This window comes from Colletes gigas, unplaced genomic scaffold, assembly GCF_013123115.1.
Source record: "Colletes gigas isolate AHSC1104 unplaced genomic scaffold, ASM1312311v1 Colletes_gigas_Sc00003, whole genome shotgun sequence".
NCBI lineage: Eukaryota > Metazoa > Arthropoda > Insecta > Hymenoptera > Colletidae > Colletes > Colletes gigas.
The window spans coordinates 6,478,158-6,502,159 of NW_025106632.1; the positions used below are offsets into that span (position 1 = coordinate 6,478,158).

General features: G+C 37.3%; 1 protein-coding gene across 2 annotated transcripts; it reads right to left on the reverse strand.

Moving 5' to 3' along the window:
* Positions 1-7,834: 7,834 nt before the first annotated feature.
* On the reverse strand, positions 7,835-23,189 carry LOC122404641 (facilitated trehalose transporter Tret1-like). 2 transcript variants are annotated; one of them, XM_043408789.1, is made up of 7 exons: positions 22,759-23,189; positions 17,611-17,788; positions 16,945-17,027; positions 11,160-11,507; positions 10,375-10,532; positions 8,946-9,404; positions 7,835-8,557 (listed from the first exon to the last, which is right to left on the reverse strand). In XM_043408789.1, exons 3-7 carry the CDS (start codon positions 16,999-17,001, stop codon positions 7,972-7,974), a joined length of 1,608 nt encoding a protein of 535 aa, XP_043264724.1. In that variant the 5' UTR covers positions 17,002-17,027; positions 17,611-17,788; positions 22,759-23,189; the 3' UTR covers positions 7,835-7,971. The 2 variants fall into 2 exon arrangements, with proteins under 2 accessions (XP_043264724.1, XP_043264723.1); XM_043408788.1 differs by lacking the exon at positions 17,611-17,788.
* Between the last annotated feature and the right edge of the window lie 813 nt (positions 23,190-24,002).

Consider the following 24,002-nt stretch of genomic DNA (forward strand, 5'->3'; position numbering starts at 1 on the left):
CAGGACTCACCCTCAGCCAATTGGCCAACCTGCTGCCTTAGGTAATACCCGCAAGTATCCCATGCCCCAGTCCACTCTCACACACGCAACATATTCATATCGGTGTTTGGTCCACGGGAGCTTTCACCTTCGACCTTCGGGATGCCATGCGAGGATGCGGCCACTTGCCTTCTCAGGCTGATGACCTCATCCCCGCATTCCATCCCAGAGGCTGCCTCTATCCGTCACCTGGGGACGCAACACGTAGGGGTTCATCTCCCCTGCAGTCTGGTCAACCAAACAGGTGCGTGGGCATCAGGTGCATCTGTGATTTATCCAACCTCCTAGCAGCTCCTCGATTACGCATCGAGTTCGTCTGCGTCGTCAACAATCCTGGTGACTCCCCGACTATTCATCGGGTTCGTTCACGACGTTTCACCCTACTGCAGCTCTCTGGTCTTGCACCAGGTTCTGCCGTACGTGACTCCATCCTAGAGGCTCCCTGATTTTGCATCAGCACCTTACTGACAAATTGATATCATATTCCATACCCTCTCTCCCACTCGCAGGCCACGCGCGCTGCACGGCCCTGGCTCGTGACACTGTAATAAAGATATACGTCTACAAATATACAAATACGATACATAAATTTGATATACTTATCGCTTCCGCCTCTATAGATAGGCCTAATAGCTACTTTGATATATTTGTCAGCGAATGTTGATCAGGGTTGATGTGAATTTATAAACACTTGATTGTTGCGTGGACTGTATTTAATTCGGCACTTGAGTATAGGAAGGGCCCTGTTACGATAAGTTATGCGCAAATGCATGTAGACGCAAAATAAAATTCTATGTTTACATATGAAGGGTGTTCGGGCAACCGTGGGAAAAATTTTAATGGGACATTCTGGAGGCCAAAATAAGACGAAAATGAAGAATACCAATTTGTTGGTCGAGGTTTCGTTAAAAAGTTATTAACGTTTAAAGTTGTGCTTGTAGAACGGTGAACAGCTGCGCGCGATAGTGGAACTTTGAACGTTAATAACTTTTTAACGAAGCCTTCATCAACAAATTGGTATTCTTGATTTTCGTCTTATTTTGGCCTCTAGAATCCTTCATTAAAATTTTTTCCCAGGGTTGGCCGAACACCCTAATTTATAGCACCGTTTTGTTATTGATAAGTCAATAAATAATTCAAGAAAGATTGAACAAAATAATTTACTATTTCCAATAGTTTTAATATAAGTGTACTTATGAGAAGAGGTTTGACAAAAAAGAATTGACACAACGAGTTGAAATGTGATTAAAAACATTGTGTGATTTTTATTCTCCAAAATTACATGAAAAGTTTACAACGAGAAATTTTCTTAAAGCAATAAACTAGCTTTTCTAAAAAAAAGTAAACTCGCGATTAAACAATCAGGTCACAATTTGTTTCTTTTTCTATTTCTCGTTGAGGCGCCCCAATATGGTTCATTGTATGATTTCGCGTAGAGCCGATCTTGATGCTGTCTTGCGCGACCGATTAATGCCTCTTTGTCTGAAAGAAGCTCTACTGTTTGAATGCAGTTTGAATCCCAACTAGAACTCTATGAAAACTCTATCTCAAAATAGGAAACTATCGTTAAATGCACAGGCTTAATAACATAACCTAGAATGCCAAGAACGTTGTGATATGCAAATATACCAATTATAAGCGATAAAAAAAGAATTTATTACTTTCAGTGTAAATTGTACTGATAAAACATGGCGTAACAGTCTTAATAAGTATAGATCGATAAATCAATATTTATGAACAAACGAGTATTTATTAACATAGTTTGATCGTCAGGTATCTTCTGTACCATGCGTGGCTGTTACCCGACAAAGATGAATAAGATTGGAAAGGAATTGCATGGTTCAGGGTAAAGAACGAAACGAAGGAAATAGATACTGAAGTGGAACTAAGAACTTGAACTTAGATTTTCATAGTTAGGATCGTTGCAACACAGAAGAGATATACGAGTAGACCTTTTCACCTTATGGACATTCGACTCCCAATCTAACTGCCATACCGACCTCGCATTCGGAGGTGATTTTAGCGTCCTCTTCTCGTGGATGGTGGTCAGTTGTGAAACTATTCACTGAATTAGTATAGAAGAACAAAAGCAGCTGTAATAACCTATTTCTTGTCGATTTTTCTTAAAAATTCGTTTTCGATTTTTAATAAATTTGTGTGACGCTGTACGAAAATGTTGTCTAATACCTTTTTTGTAGGTAACCATAAGCTCTACTTCAGAAATAAAGTTCACTGAAATACATTCACTATTGTAAAAGTTATAGCCGACACGAGAATTGTTCTCGCATGCTTCGAGGTTAAACCCCTCGATGCTTGAATATTTTCCAAATTTACGATCCAAGATACACAACTTCTCTTCGTGTGCATTAATGTGTGTTTTGTTGGGTGTTGCAACATATCGTTTTGCGATTTTAGTGATGCAGTTTACATATCTTCGTTAGAATCCTGTATAACTTACTGATAAGAAACGAAAGATGGAAATGTATACACAAGAAAGTATTGTATAGAGGGCAGAAGGTCGAAGAAATGAATACGTGATGTACGTGATACGACCTTGGTTCTCGACAGGAATTCAAAGAAACTTTCAGTCCCGTCGAATTTCTCCATATTTTCATACCTATTGTTTGCAATAATTATTAATCAACATCAGGCAATGGTTAAAATAATGCTCGATAGCGTGGGTTGTATAAATAATTGTTTTTAATAGCATTTTGCATAGAATATTCAGTTTTCGGTCAAAGGCACGGTTAACTGTCAATTGATTGGTGAACTCGCCAAGGACGGTCTTCCCCACCCCTTCGACTCTTCCGCCTGAGGCTAGCTGCCGGTGACGAACTCTCTCCCTCTCTTTCTCCTCCGGGCTGGCGGACGTGGCTGACCGTCGTGGCGCTGCGCTCCGCTTCTACTGACCTCTACTGACTACTGGCGAGCTCTGGGGACCAATACTGACCAGTAGTGACCACTAGTGACCAAGACTGACCACTCGTGACTACTCGTGGGAGCTGTTGACCACTACTGACCACTACTGACCAGTGCTGAAATATCGCGTGTATCTATGTGTCAACAAGTAGTAAGTCCATTCCACTCAACTATATATATTACTAAGTCCATTCCATCCATTTATATGTATCAGTACAACATTTGTTTGTTTCTTTTATTTGATTGTACGGTGTCAATTGAATTTTGTCTGTCTATTCCTTATTATGGATGTTTCTTTCGTCTTTTTCGACTTTTCACATCAGCATCAAGTGAAAATGGTAATGAACTACCGTGTTGGTTCATTTTCATATTTGTTCCCATATTTCGTGAATTCTTATAACATCGATGGGAATATGGTTTTCAATTTTGTCTTATTACTCGAATTCTCGTAACATTTCACGGAGATACTTTGTTCAATTGTTGGGTACTTTCTTTTTGACGTTATCTGTGAAATTCTTTCGACGTTTCAACTACATATGTGATAATGGACTTTTACCTAATGAGAAATTACTTGTTGCATAAAATGTGTGGAATCGTTATCTGGGCAGATCGTCATTATTTTTCGATTATTCGGAATTTTTATTTTGTTTGGTGGTCGATTATAATTTTTATTTTGTCGATATTTGGGAATAATTTGATTCGTGATTTATTACCATTTTCACTGTCTCATTATGAGTCTATTTTGTACATTTCTTTAGGTATGAATATTTCCAAATTTCGTAGCTTCTCCAGCTCATAGATTCTCATCTATTTCACTACATTCTTCGATCCCATCAGTTCACTGATTGCTTAGTTTCTTTAATATGATACTAATATAGGTATGTGTTTTTGTTTTAGGTTAGATGTATTACAGATCATTTGCAAGGACATCGAGGGAAGACGTCACAACCGCCGAGGGACATATTATTCTTAGTCTATTAGATATAAGCTTGAGTTTTAAAATTAACGTCGACGATTTCTTTATTATACGTGTCTCCGCGTCCTACCAAGCAATTATTCAATAAGTAGCTTCTATCTCGCTCGTTCCCCCGTTCCTAGCTTCGATCGCCGCTGTTTCATCGATTGAAACATGTGATCGGCCGTGTATCTGGTCCGAAAGATCTAATCGCCTTCCCTTTGGTAGCTCGATCGAGGGAAAATGGTACTTTGCTGGAAGGTGTGGAGTTTCCGTATTCTGCGGAAACGCATACCTTCCAGCGAAAGTCGACACTGTTTCAGGTACTCTCTCTATGTCAGACAACTTGAGTCGGGTCCTTCGGGCTCCCGGCGGGTTGCATTGGAGCAATGGAGACCTTCGATTCGGAGTCGCAGCCGTCCGTTATCCCATAGAGATCTAGTTAGCAAGGGCAGTAGGTTCGATCCTCGGATCCGCTGCACGGTTCAGCGTCGCGTCGCGTCGCGTCGCGTCGCGTCGCGTCGCGTCTCGTCGCGTGTCCCCCGAATTAACTTCGTCCCTCTTTTTAACCAAATAATTGCTTGGTACAACTGAATCAGAACATCCAAGGAACTTTGTTTCCTTCTATCGTCCGAATTTTAGCTTCAACTTGACTAGACTCGAGCTTCGACGTTAATTTTAAGTCTCTATTGTATGCGTCTCCCAATATTGCCAAGTAATTATATAACAAGTAGATTCTCTCGACTCGTTCTCTCGTTCCTAGCTTCGATCACCGCTGTTTCATCGACTGAAACATGTGGTTGGCCGTCCAGTTTGTCCGAAAGATCTGATCGTCTGCCCATGATGGATCGATTTCTAGAAATAGAAATCAATCTACCAAGGTCAGTGTCGATTCGATCCGAAGATCTGCTGCACGGTTCAGCATCGCGTCGCGTCGCGTGTCCCACGATATAGCTTCACCCCATTTTAAACAAAATAATTGCTTGGTAAAATTAGATATAAGCATCGACGACTCCCATGTATGCGTCTGCGTATGTGCCAAGTAATTCTTTTACCAACTAGCTTCTCGTTCACCCGTTCTCCCGTTTCTCGTTCCGGTCACCACTGCTTTGATGTAGAAAGCAAGTGATCGGCCGTTTAGCTGATCCGAAGGGTCAGTTGCCGCCCTCTGGCGAGACGATCCAAGAGAAAGCGTATTTCGGCCGCAGATGGGATCAGGGACTGTTCCTGTCTACGGTAGCCCCGGCACACGCTCCCTCTCTCAGTCAGCCGTCTCGAGTTGGGTCCATCTGGCTCCCAACAGGATGCGTGGGAGAAATGGGGAACCTCTGCGTCGGGTGCGTCGATTCACTTCCCCTTCGATTGGACTTGCCAAGAGGCAACGGAGCTGACATTTTTGACCAGTTACTCGGTTCGCGTCGCGTATCTCGTTCCTTGCGTCGATCACTGCTGATCGACATCGCGTCGTATCGCGTCGCGTCGCGTATCCTACGATATAGCTTCGTCCCTTTTTAAACGAAAAAATTACTTGGTACAACTAAACTAGAAGATCGAAGGAACGTTGCTTCCTTCTATCTCTCTAGTTTAGTAATCTAGCTTGTAAGAATGTAAAAGGGAGATCGATGGAACTTTGATTCCATCTATCTCCCTTTGGGTCTCCACTCGCAGCAACCTCCTCGTGGTGAGACCTGGTAATCTGTGTTACCCACGATAAAAAAGCTTATCTATCGTGGGTAACACAGAGCTAATGGCTGTGAATTTAGAATTGTTTCTCGATATAATAAACAAATTTAAATTTATAGTTAGGCAGGTGTTTGGTTAACCATTATGTTATGCAGGTTATTTTTATTTGAAGAAAAATTCTTTTGACAATTCTTTCGACTCTCTTCGTTGGTTATGCATCTTTCATTGGTTGCACTTTCGTCTGTTTCTTCTTCGATCGACGATCGTTGGTCACAGAAGATCTTTATTAATGGAGGGTGGTTGGGAATAGGTTAGGGTGGGTCTCCATTCGCAGCAACCTCCTCGTGGTGAGACTTGGGTAATATTATTTAGCGTTTAATTAATAATCGTATCACTCTTAACTGGGTAATGCAATTATTAATTAAAAACTAAGTATTATTAGCAAATTGGCTGCGATCCGCTTTGCATAGGTCATCATTAAACTGCGGATCATGCAAATTCATATTTCTATTAATAAAATTAATGAGATTGGAGCTTTGTAGAGGGTTGTCTCAACCCCTAGATATAATAATTTGTACCTTACTTTAAGTATTTTTTATATTTTTGCATATTAACTGAATTCTGTAGTTTTTTGAAAATTAAAATTTCCCATAAATGCATAAACATCCGCAATCTGGTCATCGGAAATATAGAGCTTCTTTGCTAGGTTAGTTTTGATTCTCATTGATTCATCAAAGATTCTAAAATATTGTCTCAGACGAGGTATACCTGCCTAAAGTTTTGTAACATTTAAGAGTGTTCAAGCCTTGAATTCTGACACTCCAGTATGTTTCCTTGTCAGTAACATGAACTCATTCTTTGGCTTAGTGGCTACTATCAGAGTGAATCATTTGCAAGTTACGTATGTACAATTTCATGTATCAAATGGTATGCATTCACCAATTATAACCTAACTCAATTTTTAGGTCGGTATGACAGTTAATTTGGTCGGTATGAAAGTTCATAATTTGTAAGGTCTACTTGTATACCTTGTCTGTGCTAACACACTGTTCCTAAATTCATTATGACTGTCTAAAAGAATTAAATTACACATTTGATGAATTTCTGCTGTCTTTTCTGCACGTATTTTTGCTAAAATATCTTGTTTAGACAGTAAATTTATCGTGTGCCAGTATATATGTATAATAATTATCCCAACGAATAAGAGACGTAACTAAACATATGCATTTGTTTTTTTTGTTGAAAAAATAGTATATTTAGTTTTGCACGATATCAAACAACATTATTTACATGTTCACGCAGACTCATATGTACAAATATCACGAGTTATACAATGCAACGGCAACAAGAAATATTCCCTTATATAAACATCCTTATAAATATAAATATGTCTATGCATACAGGACATGAATAGTTGTATAAACAGGCTCGCACGATTTTTCTAATTAATTTCCATGCAAAACGCTCGTTTATTATTTCTAACAATAGAGACCATTATTGTCTTTGGCTTCTTAATTAAAACGTTCAAAGGAATTCCCATCGTTCTTGTTCTGCGACGTGCTCGCAATCGTATTTCTTCTTTGATCGATGATCAACATATTCGCTGTTAAAACGGGGACATTATTATTTGTTAAAGTCTTAAAAGGATCGCGCGAACCGCGGCAACTTGTCACACGACTTACAACGAACACATTTCAAAAGGAATAGGAATGATCGTAATACTGGTGAGTCGTTTTGGCAAACTCGAAGTATATGATTATTCAATAAATACGTTTACACCGTTGGTATTTGAATATCACAATGACGAGATCTCTAGAACAGCGACCGAAAATATTTATCTTCCTGAATGTTACAGGAACTATACTCGAATTAATCAACAACTGTACATGGTCTAACGGGGATAAAACACCCGTTCATCTTATTCGACCCAATAAATAATAAAAGAAACCGGTTAAAAAGACGATTCTTTTCAACAGTCACGTTTCCACGGAGTAAATTAAGCTAAACAACAGATGTTTCTCTTCCTTCGAAGGATGAAACAAGCAATCAATTTTGTCAACGTACTTAAAGCTATAGCCCTCTAATGTATCAACTTGTCTAAATCTGCAGAAACGCTGATCATAAAAAGCCTACAATCTTACATAGAAAAGATGAATGAATTGATTCGATAGAGTGATTGATTGCTCCAATTATTCATCGATGAGCTAGTTTACAGTGCCACTGTCACAGTGATGAGTTCTCTTTGGTTCAACCCCTTGCCTTACAATTTAATTTCCAAAAGGGCCACCAAGGTTTGGTCCAGGTAGACTTATCAAGTCTCTGAGACGTAATTGTAAGCTAAGGGGTTAAATTCGCAAGAACGAACGCATCGATCATCATAGATAAACATGTTCCAAAGAGATGTTACGTATAACGTCGCTTCTCGCGTCAGAGTCTTTAGGGGAATTCTTGTTAGCTTTCTCTTTGTCGTCGTGGGACAGATCCAAACAGAAATTGTCATAGGCATAGACGTTTGCCACCATGTTGGGATGCTTCTCCTCGGATATAGAGGAGAATCTCTGAAGGGTGATGTTCCTTGGCTGCGTGGAGATAGTTGGCAGAGTCTGACGAGCCTTGTTCCATGCTGGTTTACTGGAGAATCCGTTCTCTATCTGGTCGAGGCTTCGACCTCTGGTCTCTGGCAGAATGGTCACGGCGAACAAAGCTCCTAAGAGGCTGAATCCACCGAACATCCACATTGTGGTCTCCATACTGACCAGCGAACGTAGATCCGGATAGAGTTTAATGATGGCGAACGTAAATATCTGTACTAAACAGGTGGTGATGCCACCCAGAGGTCCCCTGAACCTCAGTGGGTACAGCTCGGAGGTCATCACCCAGGGTAAAGTGAGGAATCCTATCATCGACGACCCCACGTGACCCCCAATGCATATCAGAGACAATGTCGATGGTAGCTTCAACCTGGAAAGAGGACAGAATCGTGTCAATAAAGCAGTGAATTTGTGTCAAGGAGAGGAAACATTTTAAGATATCCGTCAATTGCATGTGAACCAGGACAGTGGACGATGATTGGTACACTTAAATGTCATGAAAAATAACCAGTGATTAAAATTAAGAACACTGGAGGGAACTTCTGACGCAAGAGTTTCTGGATTTAATCATCTGCTTTGCTAACCAATGAATGAATACAATTGTACCGCATGTCGTGTTCAGTTTGCACTTGTTTGCAGTTTATAGAAGCGGAGAAATAGAGTAAACTGAAAATGGGAATGTTTCTGATGGACGACCGTTTCGAAGCTGGCTAGAGACGTGTAGAATTAACGAGGTCCAATTAATAAACAATGCTGACCTGAAGGCCAGAGCGACGCCCACGGCAGAGATCGCCATTCCTAGGCCACTGGCGAAGGCTAGGACTTTTCTGCCGAAGCTGTTCGCGAGAACCGCGCCGACGATCGAGGCGAACAATCTGATCACACCGATACCGACGCTCGCCGAGTACTCGTTCAAGTCGATGTCCACGTCGATGTCTTCCAGAACGCTCACAGCGTAGAAGAGGATTATGTACATTCCGGACATTTGTTGAAACGCGAAGAAGGCGACAAGAATTAGAAAGGGTTTCCAAACGCTGGGCATGTGGAGAGCTTTCAGTAGACTCTCTTTCTTTTCTTCCCTCTTGAAGTTCGTCTCGCACAAGCCTTGATACTCGTTGTCGGTGCTCAAACCGGGCCCTCGCAACCATAGCAACGACTCCTTCGCCTCCTCGCTTCGTCCTCTGGCCACTAGCCACCCTGGTGTCTCGGGAATCATCCTAATTGAACAGAAACGTTTCAATTAAAATAATAGTTACGGCTTCATTAAAAAGTTATTAAAAAATTAGATTCAAAAATTTAAAATCCTTCTGGAAAAAATAGTTTCGGTTGCGGGGGGTGAATTATAGTCATTTTTGGTGAATAGACATACCCCCGAAATTTTGCGCGAGGAAAAAATTCAAAAAGGTGTGAAATTTTTCGAAAAAATTAAAAAATTTCAAATCGTTCTGGAAAAATTATTTTCGGTTGCGGGGGTGAATTACAATTATTTTTGGTAAATAGACATACCCCCGAAATCTTGCCCATTTACTAGAAAAAAATTCAAGAAGGTGTGAAATTTTCGAAAAAATTAAAAAATATCAAATCGATCTGGAAAAATTGTTTTCGTTCGCGGGGGTGAATTGCAATCATTTTTGGTGAATAGACATACCCCCGAAATCTTGCGCATTTTCCAGAAAAAAATTCAAGAAGTTGTGAAATTTTTCGAAAAAATTAAAAAATTTCAAATCGTTCCGGAAAAATTATTTTCAGTTACAGAGGTAAATTACAGTCACTTTTGGTGAATAGACATACCCGCGAAATCCTACGCAGTTACGAGAAAAAAATTCGAGAAGGTGTGAAATTTTTTGAAAAAATTAAAAAATTTCAAATCGTTCCGGAAAAATTATTTTCGGTTGCAGGGGTGAATTACAATCATTTCTTGTGAATAGACATACCCTCGAAATCCTACCCACTTTCGAGAAAAAAATTCCTTACTGAAAATATACCGTGTGGCCAAAAGGATTTTAATGATTCAAAATTCGAACAATGAAAAACTACATTGGATGTTCAGACGGAATTTTAAACGTTAATAACTTTTTACGAAGCCTCATAATAGGGGTTGCCACTATTTAAACGCGTGGGTGCGAACTCTGAGAAAATGCTACGAATAAGAATAGGAAAAAGACTCGTATGTAACGTAGTAATTACCGTGCCAGCGCCAAGGAAAGAATAGCTGGTCCGATGCTAATCGCCGCGGCTCTTTGCCACGTTGTAAACGCACCCAGCGTGTAGATTATCAGAACACCGAGGGAAACTAAAACGGGTCCGCAGCTTCCAAGGAAGGCCCTCTGATTTGGTGCTGCAGTCTGAAATCGAATTAGTCACATTTCACAATTACAAGTACAACGAGTTTTCTTGCACAATTTAAAGCTGACTAGGTTAATCCGAACGATGTTTAATTGAAACGATGTTTCGCGAACAAAATTACTACTAAATACAAACGAAGACGTACAGAAGATATTTGTTCATAAGTTCACCCGGTAAGATAAACGACTAGTGGGACATAATTTTAGTTTTCAACAACGCAACTTGCCCCATTCGTAAAGCCAAAATTATAACAAAAAAAGTCGAAATGTCCTGACTTATCAAGTTCACCGAGTATACGTTGACAATTCTTAAATTAAAGATAACAAAAAGTGAACTATTAATGATTTCAAAAATTCAATTGAAGAAAAGTGGCTAAATAATTTTGGGGGTCCTGTGGATTAGATGGAAAAGGGATACGGTTTCGTCGGTAAGGTACCCTAACTTGCGAGAGGAACGGTCCCTCTAGCGGCGAGTACGGGTAGCGACCCCACATAATTCTAGGTTTAATTGTGTCTTTCACTGCCACTCGATACGAATAAGTAGTAAAACAATTAATTGGTAGTCCTTTGTTCGGAAGAACGAAGCATGAAATTCCAAGATAAGTCGAGTGGAATACGATTACGTACCTCGCTGACATAAAGATAGAGGCCATTCGCCATGCCCATTCCGATTCCACTGACGAATCTGCCTGCGTATAACATGGGCACATTCTTCGATAAAGCTATTAAGAGCCAACCAGCGGCGTGCGGCAAACTAGCCAGCGCGATGGCAGATCTCCTTCCAAACCATTCGGCGCACAATCCGGCGATCAAAGATCCCAAAGGGTTCGATACCACGCCCAAAGATGCTATCCACGAGATTTGAGATTGATCCGCGAATTCGGTTTGTAGCAGTTGCGGGATCAAAATGGCGCTGAACCCTTGACCAAGCCCCACGGAGATCTGGCCAGAATGCGCGGCCAGTCCTGCAAATATCTGGAAAAACAAACGTTTCTTATAATGGTCTCTATTGTTAGGAATAATAAACGAGCCTTTCGTGTGGAAATTAATTAGAAAAATCGTGCGAGCCTATTTGTACAACTTTGGGAAAAAATTTTAATGAGTGATTCTAGAGGCCAAAATAAGACGAAAATCAAGAATACCAATTTGTTGATCGAGGCCTCGTTAAAGAGTTATTAATGTTTGAAGTTCCGCCTGTAGAACGACAATCGGCGAACAGCTGTGCGCCATAGTGGAACTTTAAACGTTAATAACTTTTTAACGGAGCGTCAATCGACAAATTAGTATTCTTGATTTTCGTCTTATTTTGGCCTCTAGAATCGTCCATCAAAATTTTTCCCAGGAGTAGCTGAACATCCTGTGTTTTTAATTGTTGCTAACGGAATTAACGATCAATCGAACTTTCGAAAATTTGTTCGTTATTTGAAATATAAAATTTGTCCATCTCGAAACTAGAATGTGATTGATATAGATTATGTAGTCTGATAAAGACCCTTACAAAATTACATTAGTCGAAACAGACAATTATTCATAATATTCTTCAAGTGAAGGTTGGAAAATTATTTGTATAAAAGGTGCTATTCATTTAAATAAATAGTAAGAGTAATTTGTTATGAATAAGAAATAAGTAATTCTGTTATATTTCTGACATATTTAAATAGATATTTTTTCGCTGATAAATATTTGTTACAAACAATTTAAATAATTAGCTACATTGTTTGATAGTAAACGCGCGACTCGAGGCTTTCTCTCTCGACCGCGAGTTTTTAGATCGAAACTTAGCTCCGAGCAAACGTGAACCTTCGCGATTGACCTCCGCAGGAACTAGTTCTTTCCTAGCGGATCTCCGCGCGACAATAAGGAGATAATCGCGTTTCCATTCCGTTTCCAAGATTTTCTGGGAAGAACCGTGCAGAATTGCGCGGACGACGTGCAATTAAGATGGCCGCCCTCGCGTTGTCAACACTCGTATATCCAATGCACGCTTGAAATTAGTCCAAAAAACGTTCAGTGTCCACAAAATTTCAATGAGAAAAATACTTTATCGAATTACAGTTTCCTTTACTTTCGTAACTCTTTCGAACTTGCATTTTAGCCACGATTTATTTCCACGACGATAAAACTGTAATTTAGGGGTTAGGTAACTTTGTTTTTTATTTTAAAAATGCGTATAAAGAACGAGGTTATAGTCTGATTAAAATTAATTTTCTCAATACTGTGTTTCGAAAATCGATACCAGAAATATCACTTTATAAATGATTTATTTATCAATTAGTCAATTGAACGTTTAATCTGGCATCAGATATCAAACATTTCGAAAGCTAAGGTTGGATTATTGCTCAGACGATAGTTTAGAAACTACTGTCCATGCATTCAACAGTTTTAAAAAGTTTTTCAAGCTCCTTCAATTTATATTTCTTTCAAATATTGAAATACAGGCTTTCTTAAAAAATCAGAGTAATAGCATTGAAACGTAGATTTATCGATTTCAAGTAATGTTTCTGACATTGCGTCTCCCTATCGCGGAAGACCTAGAAAGTAGACTCACGCTACGAGATGCAAGATTGACTTCCTAATTGGAAGCAGATTTCAAACTATTGTTCGAATAATTATGGTTTGACATGAAGCTGACCATTAGCGTCGGATGAGAATGATCGAAAGACGGTCAATCAGTTCCACGACCTTCTCGCATCAATTCTAAAATAAACGGCGGGCAAGTTTTGCGTCAGTCGTCGCGATACGTTCTTATTCCACGCGCAGTTGCTTTTTAACCAAACAACATAGGCGTGTTACGTGCGACAACGATCCTTCCGTATTAAGAAGAAAAGATGTATTCCGAACGATCCGTGCGTCGATTACGCGAGCGAAATCTATGTAATTCGGCGACGATGTGGCCATAATTATTTCAGCACACGTTCACGGAACTTGTCAGCGATTTCTGACCATGTAACGCACGCCTGGGAAACGGCGAAACCTAACCTCAACGAGAAACCGCGAATCGAACGCGAGATGACAAAACGGTCGACGCAATAATTCAGACGCGATTCCTAGAATAATTTCAACGTTCGCAAATATTTTATTTTACTTTCGAGCACTTTTTCATTTCTTTTTTTAACGATTCCTCAGCAATGTTGTGCCTACCCAATGCAAGAATTGTTTTGTTCGGTTCCACGAGGAAAATAGTGTTTGTCCGCAAGAATCGTTATTCGCCGTGTAAATAGGAAAAGTGAAACCACTGACGAGGTATTAGATTGTATTACGAATGTGTTACAATTTATAATGAAAAACAGAGGATTTGCGGTCTGCTTCTCGACGAGGTACATTCTTATGTATTTTAATAATCTATGCAATAAGAAGCGTACGATAACCATTTGATTCCACTTTTAATCAAGTTTCGTTCAATTTTACATTCGAACATGCCTTAAACTCTTCGAACGATACGAAATTATTAGTCATTTTTGAAAATTTATATAATCAACTATTTAACAGTTTTTTTCAAGTATACCTTAACGATTATGATGTTCTGTATTTACATCTACACGTATAATAATTATGACATAAACTGGTGATGGGTGTAGTTAGAATTCTTTTTTTGTAGTGTAATTACAGCCTCTGATATGGTCAACACGCTTCCGTCCGTAATATTCGTTTAAAAAATGTGCGGTGTCGTAATATTATTTACAGAAGTCACATGTTTCATAGAAATGAACATTACATCAGATTTCAAACGACTTCCCAGTTTGATAAATATCGGAAGTTGCGAAGGTTGAAATCTTTTCTATTTCCACAAATAAGGAAGCTATCTTATTGTTAGTTATTGGACGCTTATTATATTTTTTTTTTTCAATATATCTACGATATCCATTAGTTCTTCACGATAATATAATATTTTTAATTCCATGCACGAACTCCTGTTTCCACGAATTTTTAACGTCAATTACACGAGTGCCTCGGTTTAAAATACATTGTGAAGCAATGGTGTTTGAACACTCGTGAAACACTCGTAAACGCAGGCTAGTTTACATTCGGGACAGAATTTATTTAGAAAAGTCAATGCTTCACAAATTAAACTGAAAAAAGTATCGCGATACGATAAATAGTTTCCGGGATAAAAATACCTATGTACGAGCTAGCTTAACCTAAAAATAGCTAGCCTTATAAGACTATAGTACCAGCTCGTGCAATTTTATTTTTACTGTTTCTGTCGATACATTTAATCCTATTTGTATTCGTAATACAATTTTTCGAGCAATTAGAAGATCTTGTTGTGTAGTAGTACAGCGTTTTAAAAAAAGAATTACACTACGAATTTGACGTGAAATTGCTGGTTTTGACATTTCCATAATGTTACATATTTAATCTTACTCGAACAATGCTTAAAAACATAAAAAATAAAATTATACAAAAAAAAATTCTCCCACTCTACAAGCATGTATACAAGGTGCTCGGCTACACCAGGGAAAAATTTTAATGCGGGATTCTAGAGGTCAAAATAAGACGAAAATCAAGAATACCAATTTGTTGATGGAGGCTTCCTTAAAAAGTTATTAACAATTAAATTCAAAAATTTCAAATCGTTCTGGAAAAATTATTTTCGGTTACGGGGGTCAATTACAATCATTTTTGGTGAATAGACATACCCTCGAAATCTTGCTCATTTTCGAGAAAAAAATTCGAGGTGTGAAATTTTTCGACGGTAAAAAAAAATTTCAAATCGATTTGGAAAAATTATTTTCGGTTGCGAGGGTCAATTACAATCATTTTTGGTGGATAGACATAACCCCGAAATCTTATGCATTTTCGAGAAAAAAATTCAGTATTGGCGGAACTTTAAATGTTAATAACTTTTTAACAAAGCCTCCATCAACAAATTGGTATTCTTGATTTTCGTCTTGATTTGGCCTCTAGAATCCCCCATTAAAATTTTTCCCACGGATAATATCATTTTTTCGGTTCTCATAATTGCTTTGATTCAGAATCGATATACATACATATAAGAGTTTAAAGTAATTATTTTCGGAACCGTTGCAACCACTGCTATTTATAACAATAATTGGAAATTTAAAAAAGAAAAAAAGAGGTATATGTAAATTTGTTTGTTGTTACCATTAAGTAATTAATGTATTTATATAAACTCTATATAAAATTGTACTTTTAGTTAAATAGGATATTAGTGTCTACATTTTCAACATTTTCTCGCCAGGTTTCGATTATCTGGTCTCGATCCAGATGATTGATATGAGGCGTTCCCGTCATATTTATCGAAAACATTCGGTTTCGAAATATAATGTTTGGAATTACTAATAAAAGCATACGTGATCGTTGAAAAAGCCGAGAAAGATGTTCTCGACAGATACGTGTCAAATCACAATAATTAACGGACAGATTGCAATCGTTTAATTGCGTTGCTGTTACGCGTACACTTGTGCAATGGATGCCAGTAACGCTTCTCCGTGTTTTTGCGGGTACATTGTCTGCCTGTTCGACGTTAGACGTCAGCTTTCTGCACGGATGCATGACTTCTTTTTTAAGCAGACATGTATTTCAACCAGTGTTGAACCTAATCCAAACCTAACCCTTTCTATGCAATGTTTCTTCGAATAATATTCCTAAATATTAGTTGACCATTCTTCAATCAGTGTTGAACCTAACCCAAACCTAACCCTTTCTATGCAATGTTTCTTCGAATAATATTCCTAAATATTAGTTGACCATTCTTCAACCAGTGTTGAACCTAACCCAAACCTAACCCTTTCTATGCAATGTTTCTTCGAATAATATTCCTAAATATTAGTTGACCATTCTTCAATCAGTGTTGAACCTAACCCAAACCTAACCCTTTCTATGCAATGTTTTTTTGAGTAATATTCCTAAATATTAATTGGCCATTCTTCAACCAGAGTTGAAAAATCTGACTTGCTCAGATACGCGAAATAGCATCTAGTAATTTTCACGCCATCTGGTGCCTTTTTATGTACACTTTCTTTCCTTTGGCTATACTCTCTCTCCAATAATGTGTTCAGTTGCGTGCTAGCATGTATCAGTAGTAATCTTAGGTTATCCTTTAAATGAACATTCTTTAACCATTATTGTATCCATTATTTAAATCTAACAAGATATAAAGCACCAAACGGGATAAAAACTTACACAGATCGTTCCACAAAACGAAAATAAGCTTACAAAGAACATCAGAATCCTTCGAGACTTTGTAGTTTGAATCTTTCAGTAAATGTTTGATTTTAAGATCAACGAGTTTATCATGTTTGCATTAATTCGTGTAGATGTTGTTTAAAATTTAAGAAATTGCGAAAAGATTTTCTTTGGGGATTTAATAAACTTGGAAAATTATTTACACGAGAAACGGGAATGGAGAATTCTTAAAAAATTTGGAGAAATAATGAAATTGTCTTACGGCTTTATGCTGCCCGGAATAAAGAAGTTTCCACCAGAGTTTCGTTTGGGTGATCATTTTGCCCGATGGACTCAATCCGTTATCTGTAAAAATAGAGTAAACGTGTTTTGATCGAGTGGCACTTGAAAATAGATTGTATTTAGATGTAGTTTGATGAAACACTCGGACGAAAATACGATGTATCTAGGTGCGACGTACATAATTCAAATACATATGTATATCCTACAGTCTAAATAAAGCATTACAAACATTTTTCTCAGAGACCAATGAAGATATTAACTTCGTTTTTGTTTTAATTTTATTTAACTCTTATCAAATTGAATAACATCCAAATGATTTATTTCCTTTTTAATAATGCATAGTTACAGAGTTAAGGCGAAAAATTAAAATCAATACCACAATTTAGACAAATTAATTTTAGGGACAAGTATTCCAAGCTATTTAGATTTTATTTAAAAATAAATTTATAAAATAAAAATTGTTAAAGTAAATATTATTAGGTTTGATAAGAGCTATTGAAATAACAAAAAAAAAGCAAAATGGGGGTTGCATCTCATTAGACTCGTCAAGACGCAAAACTCGTGTTTTTTATACTTGAAATGATAGTACACAAATGAATAATACACTTAATTAATTTTAACACAAAACTTATATTTCTAAATTTACATTTAAACACGTGCAACTCCAGTTAAACGTAACTTCACATAACGGTTCGCTGCAGAACACTCCAGAAGGGGGCGCACACACGGTGGTCCCCCGTATTTTATACATGCCTGATCCCCACCAGGGATACCAACTGCTGAGCTTGCAACTAGTGTTGGAATGCGGTGATTTTTATTCCAACCTGGACGAATCGTAATTTTTGATATTTCTAATTGTTAAAAAGTGCTTGAAAAAATAATAAACATCTTCATGACATAATAATTTAACAAAATACGTATATTTAAAAAAAGTAAGTTTGAAATTTTTTACCGTATACGTATTTTCTTTAAATCGTTACCAATGCTTGTATTTCAGGTATTTTTGGAATCCATTTACTCGCAATACTTTTCCGCAGTTGTGAATTACAGCAGAGATTAGCTCGAGAAATTTTTAAGAAAAAACTGTTGTCGCTAATCGTTCAATTTGTAGAGTACATAAAAGAATCGTTTTTTGCGTAACAGTCGGTTAGAATTACGTTAGACGTACTTAGATCCTACGTGAAAATAGCGTGTTATAAGGAAACAGTATTTAAAGGGATAGTGTTAAGCGAGCTATTTCTGAAAACTTGAAAGCTTATTTCTTTTACTCTGTCCAACCAATTAATTTACCAATTCTCATTGTAATTAATTTATAAAATATTTTTTGGATGACTGAACTTACACTTTTGTCCATTCTTCAAACTGCATTTTTTTTAAAAAGATTAACAAGTCATTTGTTATGTAAATATTGCAAAATTTTGTTTCATACCTTTATCTTTTATGTATTTTTACGTTAACACTACAAAAGGAAAAAACAATAGTTGTAACTATGAAAAATGAAGTCAACAAGTCAATAAAGTATTCAGTTTCGCCTCAACGTGAGATAATTTAATAAACATGCTAGGAAAGAGGTACAGAATGCAATGCTATACTTATTGAAAGTGATTCTCCACGTACAAGTTGTAAACAAGGATCAAATCACCAACATAATATTAAAGGGTTTGATAACGAAATTTTTAAAACTCCTTCAAACAAAAACTGTTCTATTCTTTATCTTGAAATGCTTTGGGGAAGCTTAGAACTACTTCCAAGCATTAGACAAATATTGCAACATTGCATTATGGAAAAGCAGAGATTTTCCCCTACTTTTTCCTATTTATTAACAAACAACTGTCTATACAATAGTGTCGAGACTTATTTGCAGAGTTAACGGAAACGTTTTAAGTTTGAAACGGCGGTCATCAATAACCACCATGGCAATCAACGTGTTAAAGGGCATCATGTGGTTCCACTTGTTAATAATTTCTACATTCCGTATTGTGCACTTATTACAACTATAATAAGTATTTTTCGACAGCTGGTGCGTGGCTGAAATTGAATAATGACCCCGTTTAAATAATCATCCGTTCGTCCCTTACGAGTTAGATAAGTACAAGGAATCGAGACTTGTCCCGTGACTCACACGCGTCACAGATCGACGCACTTCGTCGGTTTCGCGCGTGAGGTGTAATTCCCCCATTAACGAATTTACACGGCCATTAGATTTTGACATTATCGCGATCTATGATTAATTCACGGGTCGATTCATCGCCGTCGCAACGATTTTCGTTTAATGAAATACACTTTCCTATCTTAACAGTCTATCAGACCCGCGTCTCTCATTTCTCATGGTGAAAATGTCTTCCGAAAGGAACGTCGAAGAAGTCGGACAGCGTTCTAAAATATGGTAATAAATATTGAAAAATTGGTTAAAAAAAGTTAACAATCATCTTGTTGTTGTTTTTGTTTTATTATATTTATTCTATCACGTGCAACCTAAACGGTCGAAATAGATGACTGGTATTCATAACCATGAAATACCTCGAACAAACTTCATTTTCGAAACAAAGAATCTTTTGTTCCCTTTGAGCGCCTAATGTTTCAACGCTATCGCAAATATGTTCGTAATGGACGCTACTATCGGAGACTTCGATGGCGTTCGATCACAGCGACGCCAGTTGAACCGTTCCACATTGGGTCAGAAGTTGGCAAAAAGATTAAATGTATCTGAAAATATATTATTATTCTTTCGACGAAGTCTGGAGACTATACATCGAAGCAAAAATTTAACTCGTATTACAACTTTTCTTTCTTGTTTTTCAAATTGCTCTATGCTCGACGTTCTTCATTTATGTATATTTTTCTTCGATTTTTATTACTTTATTCATAGCCTTTTTCCAATTATGTCATTTAATATTACTTATTCTTAGTCTTCTTATTTATTGTAGCATCAATCGGTGAAGATTCTTAACCCCTTCCCGTATTTTCACGAGTCTGACTCGTGACGAAGATTTTGGCCCAAACACGAATGTCACGAGCCAGGCTCGCGGACAGCAAATCACGATCGAGTTTTAGTTCCCATCAGTACGCCACAAGAGTCGGTCACGATTCGTATAATCTCTGTTACAAAACAGTTTAGTATCAGTCTGGTCTGTTTACTGCACATTAACGCCTATAGTTTGGGCCCGGATTACGTCGAGCTAAATGGCACGGGAAGAGGTTAAGAGGTTAGTTTACGACCTCTCTGTGTACACATGTTCCCATTATTGGACACATAAGAATTAAAATTAACAACGTTTTACTAATGTACAATGATATCTAAGTGAAGTATGTAATCTCGTACTCATTTAAGTCTCTAGTTTTATTACTATAAAAATAGTTCAACGATAACTGGCAGAGAATATAAACAGAAAGTTCACGTGGTCCACGCTGCGCACGCAGATGAGTGGCTGTTGAAAGTCGCTGCTCAGAGACGCATTGCAGTGGCCCCTGAGAAGGGCCCTTGTATGACGCATTAAACCCAATCGAGATGATTTTATCGCAGGTTGAATAATACGGTATGGAATAAGGTATTGCAGCAAATAATACAACTTTCAGATTTGGGGATGTAAAAAATTTATTTCACGAATCATTAGAATATTGATTTGTATACTCATCTACCTCTCTATTTTCATTATTATGTAATGATAATAATATTTAATTAGTAATATCATATTTATATTGGGGATGAATACTTTCGTTGAGACATTACGTTCGGCCCTGGTCTGATCACGCGTCGCTTGCGTGCAGCTGTTTATATTTCCCGCCAGTTCTCGTTGTCAGTCTCCCAGGAACCGACGCGACGTCGAGTATTTAGCGTGTTAATATAAGAAAGACAGTGGCGAAATAACCGAGCAATTAACTAAGGTAATCGTTGTTTGCGTACAAAACATTTCAAAACGAGTTTAATTTCGAGAACAGACGAGACCACCTGTTTCTCTAATGGTTCGAGGTTAGCGCAACCGCGACCGTAATAAGTGGCACTTCCTGCAGCTTCGAAACCGCAATTTCGAGCGACAGGTAACGTGCCCGCGTTATCTGAGCAATAGTGTTGCGATCGATCGAACGACAACAGTTAAATGTCAACAGAAACGTCATGATTCGCCGCGGATTGTAAACGCGTGTCGGTTCGGAGTTATGCAGTCTATTCTAGTTCGAGAGACGCAGCTCCGCGATGTTTTTGTTTTCGATGCTGCGTGTTTACAAAACCACGGCTATTTTTACCATTGATGAAATCAGCTCGAGACGTACAGGCCAAAATTTATAACCCTTTCACCGAATGTACACACGCATCTTCGTTTTAAAGTAAACAGGGTGTTTTATTTATGTTTCTAATGCTGCATTTGGTGTAGGTTAACACGTTTCGGGGACTGTAGAAATTTTCATGAGCTGCAGAAAATGAACAGGTCAGTTACGTACAGTGTGCTAAGTAAATGATATTTTTCTGTACACAAAGACAAAATGAAATGAAAATACTCGATGAACCAGTTACCCATAACGTTAAAGGGTTAGGACCCTAAGGGGTTAGGACATTTAGGATTCTGTTTGCCCACTAGGTTAATAATTATAGTTGATACTATTGTAAACTAAGCCACACAAACTTACATAAAATGTTTACTTTCAACTACCCTTGCTTTAAAATATGAATAAATTTGAAACGCATCAAAGTGTCCTAACCCCATAAGTACAGGTTATGTAAACCTCGAAAACTGTGGGTCTAGGACAGAGGTAGACAAACGATTTTTCTGAAGGACCAGAAACCATATACTTTTAAGTAACATACAACCCATAAAATACATATTTATTAATAGGAAAAATGAAATTATTTTGTTTTAATTCGATGGACAAATATGTATCGCCTCGGATAATATTTGTTTGGTAAAATTGCGTTAGTTGTGTTGAAAGTTTTGTAATTGACTTTCATTCAAATGACATTATTTTACAAATTCAATTAATTTTTATTAGTATGTAATAAAGTTTTGTGTTGTATGCACATACATATACAGGGTGTTCGGACAACCCTGGGAAAAATTTTAATGGGAGATTCTAGAGGCCAAAATAAGACGAAAATCAAGAATATCAATTTCTTAACTGAGGCTTCGTTAAAAAGTTATTAACAATTAAATTAAAAAATTCGAAATCGTTTTGAAAAAATTATTTTCGGTTGAAGGTGCCAATTACAATCGTTTTTTATGAATAGATATACCCACGAAATCCTACCCACTTTCGAGAAAAAAATTCGAGAAAGTGTGACATTTTTCGACAAAATTAAAAAATTTCAAATCGTTCTAAAAAAATTATTTTCGGTTGCGGGGGTCAATTACAATCATTTTTGGTGGATAGACATACTCCCGAAATCCTGCGCATTTTCGAGAAAAAAATTCAGTACGATCGAAACTTGAAACGTTAATAACTTTTTAACAAAGCCTCCATCAACAAATTGATATTCTTTATTTTCGTCTTATTTTGCCCTCTAGAATCTCCCATTACAATTTTTCCTAGGGGTGGCCGAACACCCTCTAGACATAATTTTTATATAAATTATTTCAATATTAATACGTAATATAAATTGAAATATTTTCATATAATTCTCTAATTATCCCCTCATTAAAACGATTAATTTTCATTGAGTACAACGATTTTTAATTTTGCTAAAATAAAAATAAGCAAGAAATAGCCATAATTCCAAAGAATATACTGACAATTTTTTTTTATGCAAACAAACGAATTTTTTAATCGAAAAGGACGAAGGTTTGAAATTAGTAGGAATTCCTACCTTTCGACTGCAGCTGTGTTTCTTCAAAGACTCGTCAATATGGTCTTTTAAATTCCAGCAACCCTCGCGCGCGAACAGTCCCCCATTTCGAAGTGTCGAGGCGTTCGAACAAGGGCACGTGGGTTTAAGATCGTCACGATTACTTCATATCACGGTAATCGTAAATCCTTTATACAGTAATCGCGCTCGATCGAGTCTCTTGGCGACAGGATTTTATTAAGGTACGATTTTTATTTATTCACGTTCACGTTCACGTTCATTTTTTTAACACAGGAGATCAGAGGTTTTAGATACGCGTGTAGATAGGCTTTTTGGATCGGTGAAATAGAGTTTTTTGTTTTGTTAGTTAAAGTGATTGAAGTGCCGCGGTAATTTGTACACGTGGTTTTGAATAACTTGCAGCTCGATCGCATTCAGGTCCGTCGCGTGTTTTTTCGCACTCGGTACTGAGATGATTTTCGCCCGCGCGTTCGTATTTATAGTCGCGGGAAGGCGCCTCTCTTCTCAAAACGACGCGCGGTGCTTCGCCAAGCGCCCTTCCAGGGCCGTCTCGAGGTCTCCCCGTCTCCCTGATCACCGCCACTAAAATTCGAGCCTCGGGGTATCTGTCTTTATAAGTGCACACTATCTTGCCTATTATTGTAGAAACTTTTTTGCAGAAATTGAACTTAGGGGTGCGAAAGTAGACGGTTTAATACGTTTTTTAATACTTTAATATTTAGTTTATTATTGATAATTACTTCAATATTTTAGTTAAATGTGACAGTAGTAAACTTTTGATTTCTACTATTCGGTGAAACTGTCCTCTTCAAACCATCCTTATCGCGTTACGTTATACATTTCGAACAATTTTTAAAAGATAGAATTTTAAAAAGTGAAAAATATAAAATTATACTTTACACCGAAATTATTAATTTTAGGAGCTACATTGATTAAGCATTTTTTAATCCTCTTGAGAAGGACTATACGCTCTTAATAAGAATATAAATTACTCTTAATTTATTCTCTTATTAATTCTTATTAATTATTCTTAATTAATAAGAAATTACTTTTGATAAGAATATAAAGAAAATTAAATAATAAGAAATTCAAGATCAAGATTATGAATTTTTGGTCAATGTGTTAATTTAGTGTTCAATGTATTTATTAGTACTTTTTATTTGCATTTTTCACTATTAATTAAAACATATTAATTACCTTCTTTTTTTTAAAATTAGGATTCATTCAAGTTTCTAACATTTTCG